General features: G+C 51.1%; 1 protein-coding gene and 1 long non-coding RNA gene across 4 annotated transcripts in view; one reads left to right on the plus strand and one right to left on the minus strand.

Moving 5' to 3' along the window:
• Nucleotides 1-9761, plus strand: part of Adcy5 (adenylate cyclase 5) — a 149378-nt gene that overhangs the window by 107542 nt on the left and 32075 nt on the right. The window contains exons 4-6 of the mRNA XM_050159706.1: nucleotides 6122-6233; nucleotides 7599-7726; nucleotides 9481-9639. Coding sequence (XP_050015663.1) covers nucleotides 6122-6233; nucleotides 7599-7726; nucleotides 9481-9639 — 399 coding nt within the window. The remainder of the gene's footprint in view (nucleotides 1-6121; nucleotides 6234-7598; nucleotides 7727-9480; nucleotides 9640-9761) is intronic.
• The window catches only part of LOC126512153 (uncharacterized), a 27194-nt gene continuing 27046 nt past the window's right edge, over nucleotides 9614-9761 (minus strand). For all 3 annotated transcript variants that reach the window (XR_007594929.1, XR_007594924.1, XR_007594930.1), the window contains one exon: nucleotides 9614-9742. This is a non-coding gene — a long non-coding RNA (uncharacterized lncRNA). The remainder of the gene's footprint in view (nucleotides 9743-9761) is intronic.

Here is a 9761-nt window from a genome sequence, read left to right on the forward strand (position 1 = left end):
CTATGGGCTGAATTGTGTCTCCCTAGGAGATAAGTGTTGTCTATAGTACTTGTGAACTGACCTCCTTATCTAAAATGTTGCTTTGGGTTAGTTTAGNCGTCCCCGGCACCCGGCCGCCCGCATGGCTAGTTTATACCCAGAAATAATTACATCGAAACTGTATTCTTTCAAACACTGCCTGGCCCGGCTAGTTCCAGTTTCTTATTGGTTAGCTCTTACATATTGTTCTAACCCATTTCTAATATTCTGTGTAGCCCACGAGCTGGCTTACCAGGGAGGATCTTAACCTGCGTCTGTCTGGAGCGGGAGAACCATGGCGACTCACTCACTCAGCTTCTTTTTCCCAGAATTCTCTTCTGTCTACTCCGCCTACCTAATTTTCTGTCCTATGAGGGCCGAGGCAGTTTCTTTATTATTAAGAAATCACTCCCACATCAACATTCCCATACCTGTTGCTACAGTATATTGTTACAATTGTCCTATTTCTTTCATTATCCTCTTGACATGTCTAAGTCCTAAGTGAAACTTTATTGCATGTGTGTATGAGATACAGCACAGGTTTTGTGTTAGCCATGGCCTCAGCTGTGCGTGAAGGGCTTTGGGACAGATCCCCACAGGTAAAAGAGATTGCTAGAGGAGACCCATAAAGCCTATAGGTTATGGTAAGCTCACACTTGTCGTATAAATATGGCTCGTGTTGTCATGAGAAGAGGGAAGGGCTGTGTGATGGCACAGACACTAAAGGTGGCGCTCTGAGCATTGCAGTCTCTGGTTTAGGAATATCAAAAATGAACGGGCACCCCAGAAACACAAATCTCAGGGGGGATGTGGCCCTCGCCCCACCAGCACCTTGAGCTCAGACTTCCAGGCCCAGAACTGTAGGGAGTGTACATCTCTCCAGTGTTTAAGCTACTTTGTAATGGCAGTCCTTTATCTAACATGGGCACCTATGATGTAGGTGCCAAATTGGGGGTTGGTCAAGCCAAGAGCCAGTCCCCAGTCTGTCAGTCCTGTGGCTGCAAATTTTGTAGGGACTGGGATACAGTGGTGAAATGAGACCCTTCCCCTCAAAGAGTTCACATTTCTGGAAAAAAAAAAAAGTAGAGAAAGACAGAATAAGAAACACATAGCCAAAGTATTGTGTGCTGTGCTCCACCTATACTTGAAGGGTAATTTCCTGGACCCCCCAGAGAGGCCTGGTTAGACTTTCTAGCAGACACCCTAGAACCCTGCCTGGGCAATGTTTTTACTGTTCTACTAAACTAAATAAACTTGTACTTTTTTTTCACTTTTTAAATGGAATATTTGTAGCCAGGTGTGGGGTCCACGCCATTAATCCCAGCACTAGGGTGGCAGAGGCAGGTGGATCGCTGTGAGTTCGAGGCCAGCCTGGTCTACATGGAGTTCCAGGACAATCAGGGCTGTGACACAGAGAAACCCTGTCTGGAAAAAGCAAAAGGAACATTCCCGGCTTCTCTGTGGCCTTGTTGGCACACCCCCTCCAGTCACGTGCCTTGGAGCCCCCGTGAAGTGTGAGAGGAGGCTGCCCGGACACGGCACTGTGATAATCACGACCGTGGAACTGACGGCAGAGATGACGACTGAGTTACTGCTGTAACTCTAGGCAGGTAGCACATGCAGCGTGGACACGCTGCCACGCAGAGATGGCTCAGGCCCAGGGGAGACTCAGCGGGATGGAACAAGACTCGATTCCCTCCCGTTGCTTAGAAAGGAATGCCGTTTGGAACTCCCAAACTGTTTCTTTCTAGAGTTTGCCTGGGACGATTTTAGACTACAGTTGGCTGAAGGCAACCAAGATGGAGGCAGGTTAAACATGGCTGAGATGCGGGAGAGAAGGACAGCGGATGTAAATGAGGGGTCACATGTCTACATCAGGGTGGTATGATACTGTGAAGAAGGTGCCATGTAAGCTAGGGCAACAGTCCTCCTCTCGAGCTGCGTATTAGAACTACCAGAGAAGCTTCAAATAAAATAGGTCAACAACAATGAAACAACCACAGCAGAGTCCCACCACTGACGGATTAAATTAGAATCCCCAGGGCAGGGGCTCTGAGACCTCTCCACAGGAAAGCTTCCCAGGGGACCATAAGGGACACCAACCCAGAGTCTGGCGTCCAAGGACTGCTCATCTAAAAGCAGTAAGAACAGAGCTCCCGCAACAGGCACGGTCTTCTGTGGAGGGCAGTGACCAACAGGCCAGAGCCTTCCTTACGCTGCTTGGGTGACAGAGACCTGTCTCTCTGGGTGGCTCAGTGATCTTTGCTTTGAAGAATCTTTGAGATCACACACGTTTGCCTCATGTTTCTGAGGCCACACTTCCCCCCTTCTCTTCTCTTCTCTGCTTGGAGCTGGCCCATGGTTGTCTTGCTTCTGCAGGGCTAGGGGGCTTTCTTTCCTACACTAGGGTCTTAGTCCCAGGTGGACCAGTAAGCATGGTGCCTGGTGAATCTGCAGTTAAAACAAGATGGTAGCATGGGGGGGGGGGCTCTGCTTGCTGTACCTGTGCCCGAGTGATCTTGACCCCAGTTGCCATTGGCTTTAGTTTCTAAGGAGAAAAAAAAAAATCCTGAATAAAAGTGTAACCAACACTTTGAAGAGATTAGAAAGACCCCTCTTTCTCCCTGTCTGAGAAACAAGAGGGAAAGATGAACCAAAATTAGGGGCGACACACTGTTGCCTAGCATGCCAGGTGGCCTCCCTCTAGGCAGAGCAGTGAGGTATCTCTATAGGTAGGAAAAGTGCCAGGGTTCCTGAGGCCCCGCAGTCCCACAGCCATGGCGGTCCATGAGGCAGCTGTCTGATGCCCCTACCTTTCTTCTCTCGTCTGCAGCAGGTGGCATGCCTTATCCCTGTCTCTCATGTCTCTCACTCACTCCAGCCATTATCCTGCAGTCTCCACTACAGGCCTAGGCTGGGGGACGGGGATCCCAGACATGGAAATGTCTCTGTCCCAGAGGCTGGTAGCTGTTTCTGTGTTTCTTCTCTTGGATAGCCTAGCCCAAATCCCAGGATGTCTTTCCTGGTAACCCAGCCTGTTACCATGCACCCTGATGGTTTGCTCTGTGGGTTTGTAAGCAGCTGTGGCAAGTGCCCCCCCTGGTCATTGCCAGGGCACCAGCTGTTTTTATTCTCCGAGGACTGTGGGGCTGACAGACCACATAACATGTACTGGTTGTACTCTTGGAATGGGCATCCAGGTTGTCTGTGTGGCCTTGGGATGACGATTCAGTATTTCTATGCTTTAATTTCCTTCTCTTAAAAGCAAGTGCCAACCTCATAGGATAGCTATGTGACAGAAGTGAAAATATGCAGGAACATAAAGGAATATATTATTATATATTAAATAATTTTACTTTGTGCTGCCGAAGATAGAATCTAGGGCCTTGGGTGCAAAGAAAGCACCCACAGCTTCAGTGCATTTAAAAATATCTTTTTTAAAAAATGATTAAGTTAGTTAAACTAGTAAATATGGTCACAAAATAATCAAGTATTTCTTATGGGGAGGAAAGGAAAATGCAGGCCAGAACCTCCGTTGTGCTTTCTTGGGAGGGAAAATGATGTTGGGAGAAGTTCTTGATTGACTAGTGTACCTAATTCCAGGGACCACTGGAGTGTGGGGGCTATCCCAAGGCACCCCTTAACTGTCCCTAGCGTAATCAGAGTCTGCAAGGGTGAGGGGAGTCTCACCTGGCTAGTCTGCGTGTGAAAAGTCCACGCTGAGGTAAGCTGCTCTGTCGCTGGAACTTGACTAGCCCTGTGAGGGTCAGAAAGGCCCAGGTAACATCATGATAAAAGTCACGCTTCATCTAAGGTGCAGGTCAGTTCATCGGGAGGGAGAAACATTGACTCCTTGAAGCAATGCGTGTGTTACTCTGCCTGCGTTTGATCCACCCTGCATGTGTCGCATAACTTAGTGCTCCATTACCCGTCACAATTTGTCATGTTCAAAAATAAAAAAGCTGGGCTGGGGGATAGCTCAGTTCATAAAGTATGTAGGGGAATGGGGCTGAGTTTGGATCCCCATACAAAAGGCCGGACAAAATGGTGCGCACCTGCAATTCTAGCAATAAAGAGCAGGAGACACAAGGCTGCTGGGCCAGGGCTTGCTGGCCAGTCAGCCTAGCAAATCAGCAAGTTCCAGGTTCAGTCAGAAATCCGATCTCAAAAATAAGGTGAAGAACGGTTGAGGAAGATACCCATTTCATGCACACTCCACCCAGTGTGTGTGTGTGTGTGTGTGTGTGTGTATGAACACATAAACATCTGCATACATATTCTCACATACAGTTAAAATTTTAAATATAAATAATAAAAGACCTGCTCCATATACCAGTAAACATTTGTAATACAATTACCAAATATATTTAGCTATGCATTCTTAATTTTGAAGCTATGTCTATGGGTGCTGAAGCCTCAGGAAGGTGTGTTGGGGAGAATATAAACTTAGGGAAAGGGTCTACCACGCTGGGGTCTCTACTTCTGATCAGAGACCTAGCTCTGGTGTATGAACTCCTAGGTTCTAGAGGGCTCAGGGCTTGTCTACCAGAAGCAGCTCAGTCCTAAAGAGTTAGAATATTTTTGTGTCCCTCTTAAGGAACCAAACAAGTAGGGGCCCTTATACACCCTGGTCTTGAGGCCCTCTCTCTTGTGGTCTGTTTTGAAGGAAAAGAGATTTTTCAAACTAAAGGACAGGGGAAACAAGAATGGACAAAAGAGCCATAACTGGCTGGTGTGGCTGATAACAGCCGTGGATGGTGAGGCTGGGGGCCCCTGCAGGAGGAGCAGGGGACTTCCTGGTGATGGCGAGTGTGTGTGTGTGTGTGGGGGGGGGAGGGGTTGGGGAGGAGGGTCTACCTCCGCTCTTCCCTGATCATCTTTCAGTCTGTCCTTCCAAAGGTCTTCCCTGGAGTGGCAGGCTTGATTGAGGTCTTCTTGAGACTGGGAAGTGAGAGTCTTTTGGGGCTCTGTTCTGGCCTGTGCTTCCCAGAGCAAGTGTAAAAAAGGGCTGCATGCCCAGGCTCCTTATGATAGGGGCAGCTCTCGGGTCAACAGGGGCAATCCTGCAAGGTGATTGGGGAGTGGGGGGCTCTCAAAAGCCCACTCCCTCTGCACCCATCCTCCTGCCTGGGCATGAGGGTACAGAGAAAGTTCAGGGAACAGGATCAGGGATCCCCCATAGTAGGAGAGGCCAGTGCCCTCGTCCCCTTCCCAGCAGCCCTTTGGAGTTCTTTCCCGGTTGGGTTTTGTTAACCTGACATGAACCTATACACATCTGGGCAGAGGGGATCTTAATCGAGAAATGCCTCCTTAAGACTGGCCTGCAGGCAAGTCTGTGGGGCATTTTCTTAATTAATGATTGATGTGGGAGGGGCTGGCCCACCATGGGGGGTGCCACCCCTGCGTAGGTGTCCTGAGCTGTATAATAAAGCAAACTGAGGAAGCCATGGAGAGCAAGCCATTTAGCAGCTCTCCTCCATGGCCTCTGCTTCAGTTCCTGCCCCAGCTTCCTGCCTTGAGTTCCTGCCCTGACTTCCCTCAGTGACAGAGTGTGCTATGAGATTTGCAAGAAGAAATTTCTGCCCCCAGTTGCTTTTGCCCCTTGTGTTTTAGCACAGCAGTAGAAACCCTAACTAAGACAAACCACCCCCAGGACTCTTGGAGCCTATAGCCATCCTAGCGCCTGAGGTACTCCCAAGGTCCTTGGATTTATCCCCAGCGTTATTCCCCAGCAAAGTCCTGTCTCAGTCTGTCTAGGCTGCAGTGAGAGGGGCCACCCTGGGCTTGTAGACAACTGTCTCCCACTTCTGGAGGCTGGAAGTCCAAGTCCATGGTGTCAGCATGGCTGGGTCTGGTGAGGGCCGTCTTCCAGCCCTTTCTCAGAATCTTCTCATGGCAGCAGAGCCAGGAAGCAAGCTCTCCTGTTCTTCCTCCTTATGGAGGCACTAATCCCATTCACAGGGCCCCACCCTCATGGGCTGATCATCCTTCCAAGGCCTTGCTGCTACAACCCCTGCAGTGGGCACTAGGATTTACTGTATGGATGTGGGGGGGCACAGACATCCAGTTTATAGCAAGCCTTCCTTTGCCTCCTGTCTCCCAGCATCCTGTTTGCTGACATCGAGGGTTTCACTAGCCTGGCATCCCAGTGTACTGCCCAGGAACTGGTCATGACCCTCAATGAGCTCTTCGCCCGCTTTGACAAGTTGGCTGCGGTGAGTCACCCTGAGTGTGGGCCAGAGCGTGGCCTGCCTGGCCTGGGCTGTTAGGGGAGGGCTTGGAGGTTGAAGACATTAATCCAGGTCTGTACTCTGCTTGGTGGAAACTGGTGTTGGGCACCTGTGATGGGTAGAGACATCAGTCAGGCTGCAGAATGTGTCCTGATGTCCCACACCTTCTCTGGCAGCAAAGAGAGAGACATGATCCCTGGCTGGGAGGTAGTCTGAAGGGGCTGTCTCCATGCCTGCCTGCAGGGTATAGTGTCCAAGCCCCCAGTGAAATTTCAGTTTCCCTGGGGCGAATCAGGTACCATGTAGCTGCATTCTTGCTGAAGTTGGCTGGAGGGATGGGAGGCCACATCTGACTCTCCAGCTAGCTTGTAAGCAGCTGAGTGCCTTCCCTAAAGGTCTCCAGAAAGGGATTCGCCAGCACTTGGACCCAAAACCGGAAGTGACACCTTATAGCAGGGAGTGGCAACCAAGACATTCATTCAGTTGGTCTCTGTTTTCGCTCATTCTTCTCCAGAATGGGCCTTTGTAGAGTCGCACCATGTAAGTAGCCACCTACTACAGTGTCCACTGGCTTAGAGCACAGCCCTGTTTATAGACAGGGTGTCAGGCCAAAATGTGGAGGAGAGTCTACTGTGCCCAGGGGCTTTCTGGGGCCACTGAGGGCGCTAGACGGGTAGCCTCTCATCACTGAGCTTGAACAAGGTGGACAGAGGCACCTCACGAGCACCCGCCCCTCACTGTCCCAGCTTCATGGAGAAGCACAGAGTCAGATTCAAGCAGCTAGAGTAACTGATGACTAACGGAGCCCCTCTCAGCTAGGCATTGGTGGTGACCCGCCTCCATGCCCGGTGCCACCTGTCTCCAAGTGATGGCAGTGGCCACAGGTGCTGAGCTCTGCTCACTTCTCGGCAGTCATGTGTTTGCTGGCATAGCCAAACATTCCTTTTGATAAGCATCTCGGCAGGCTGAGGGTCAGATGGGTTTCTGGCTCAAGCTCACTTCTTCTGGCTTTAGTCTATATATTCATATATATATATATATGAAGTCTCAAAATTTTTGATAGAATTGTAAGAATCAGGCAAGAATCAGGGGTATGCTCCCAGGGTAAGGAGTGGGACCAGAGATGCTAGCCCAAGCAAAGGGGGTGGGGGGGCTCCTAGGCTTGGAAGTGCTGTCCCTTAGCCATTATCGCCCATGTCCCACTGCTTCCAATAGCCGACACTGCGGCTGTGGCCGCTTCTCTAGAAGGCAGCTCACTCGAGGCACGGGTGGTTCTTGGTTTCTCAATTCTTTCCCTCCCACTCTTCTTTCCCACGAGTTTGGATTCTTAAAACTAATTTGCTTTTCCAGGAGAATCACTGTTTACGGATTAAGATCCTTGGGGACTGCTACTACTGCGTCTCGGGGCTGCCTGAAGCCAGGGCCGACCACGCCCACTGCTGTGTGGAGATGGGCCTGGACATGATCGAAGCCATCTCGTAAGTGCCTTCCTCCGGGCTTTATCCATTCCAGGGAACTAACCCACAGTCTGGGTAGTGACTGATGGAGGCAGGGCAGTGGTGTGATGCACCCAGGGCCCCCTGCTAGGCTGGTGGGCAGGTCTGTACCTCAGCCTTCATCCCGGCTCCCGGGGCTCCTTGCTTTCCTTGGTGGAGGAGGCAGAGGGAGAGCATTCAGGAGTGGCCGTGTCTGAGTCAGTGGCCTGTCCTCAAAACCCTTACCACTTCTCACAACCCCAGACCCGACGTAAAGCGCACTAGCTCCATGTCCTCCCAGGTGGGAGAGTTAGGCTCTTGTGGGCTAAAGAGATCTCTTGAGGTTCAAGCATAGATAATGCATCTTTCTCTGAGCAATAGCAGAAGGAGCCAGGGACAGACATGATTGCTGTGTCCCTAGAAGGAGCCCTTCGTCATTGAAAACCTCAATGAGATTACCAGCTAGGGGTTGGTTCAGGGAGGGTGTTCGGTAACTTTGCGCTTTAGAAATAGCCTGTATGAAAGTAAAAGTAAGGTCAGAGGTCAGAGTGGCTGGCCAGGAAGGGGGTTAGACCCATTTGGGGGCACAGTAGCTTCTCCTGATTGTCTCCTGCCTGACTCAGCTACACAGTCATGCCCTGGATACAGCCAGTGCTAAGAGGGGAGGCCTGGTACCCTCTGCACTGATAGCCGGTGTGTCAACCAGACACACAGATAGGGAGGAGTGGCTGATTCCACGGAGAGGACTGAGAAGCCTTGCAAAGCAGGTAGCTCCCGAGAAAAGAGAAACAATAAAACGAGGTGTCCACAGACACCTCGGACAAAAGGGACTGCTCCAGCACTAATGCTTGACGACTTGACCCCAGAACGAGAGAAATGAGGGAGCCCCGAGTCTTTCCTGCAGTTGGGCAGAGTGGGGGGCAGGTGATCTGACAGGTGAGATTGGAAGTGGTCCTGGTGGGGCGAGCCTGCCCACCATACCAAGTTAGACCACCGCTTGCTGAGTGTCACGGAAGGCTAGTTTCTAAAGTGCAAACTGTGTACCTCCTCTTCCTCAAATCCTAAACCTTTTTCTGCAGACCCTAAGCAGACTGTGAGCCCTACTCCTATGCTGGTGCTTGTGGCTTGGACTACCGATGACTTGTAGTTCAAGGAGCAACCTAGTTCCCTGCACTGTCCCAGACTCACCTCTTCCTATGTCATCATACAGTCATGACCCCACCCCTACCCCCACCTCCATGGAACCCATGGAAACGCCCGTCTCCTATGTCCTGCTAACCTCGAGAGGGGAGCAATGGCATTAAATCCAATCAATCGATATTTGGGAAAAGCGTTCCAGTCTCCCTTGCCTCCAGAGCATTGCATGATTGGGGTTCAGGGTGACCACATCTCCCCCATGGACTCAAGAGAGCACTACAGTACATTTATGATTTTCTGAGCAGTCTATCTAATTGACAGTGGCAATGGCAATGGAGGTAGTGGGTGTGTGTGTGTGTGGGGGGGTGTTGCTTCAGGTTACTGCGCAGCACACTGCCACCTTATGGCCGAGACAGAAACAGCACTTCTGGTTCCTCTGAACAAGCAACCAAACACCTGCTGCCAGTCCCCTTTCAGGTTAGATGAGGTCAGAAAGAAAGGCACCTGACCCCTGTCCCTCCCAACTCCCTTTTCACCCCAGACCTTCTTTTCAGCCTCACCCCTGCTTTGTGTGCCTAGCCCCTGACCCTCTCCCAGCCTTACCCCTGCTCCATCTCCAGGTTGGTCCGGGAGGTGACGGGGGTGAACGTGAACATGCGTGTGGGAATTCACAGCGGGAGAGTACACTGCGGCGTCCTTGGTCTCCGAAAGTGGCAGTTCGACGTGTGGTCTAATGATGTCACACTGGCCAACCACATGGAGGCTGGTGGCAAAGCCGGGTGAGTGAGAGCTGTGGTGGTGCAGGTGGGGGCCAAAGTTCTCTTCTCACCCAGTGAGACTGTCGTGAGTTGGGGTTGGAGTAGGGATGGAGGAGCAGGCACGCTGTGGGCAGATGGGGGGG

The sequence above is a fragment of the Alexandromys fortis genome, unplaced genomic scaffold (genome assembly GCF_014885135.2).
Source record: "Alexandromys fortis isolate MF-2015 unplaced genomic scaffold, M_Fortis_MF-2015_v1.1 scaffold_119, whole genome shotgun sequence".
NCBI classification, from domain to species: domain Eukaryota; kingdom Metazoa; phylum Chordata; class Mammalia; order Rodentia; family Cricetidae; genus Alexandromys; species Alexandromys fortis.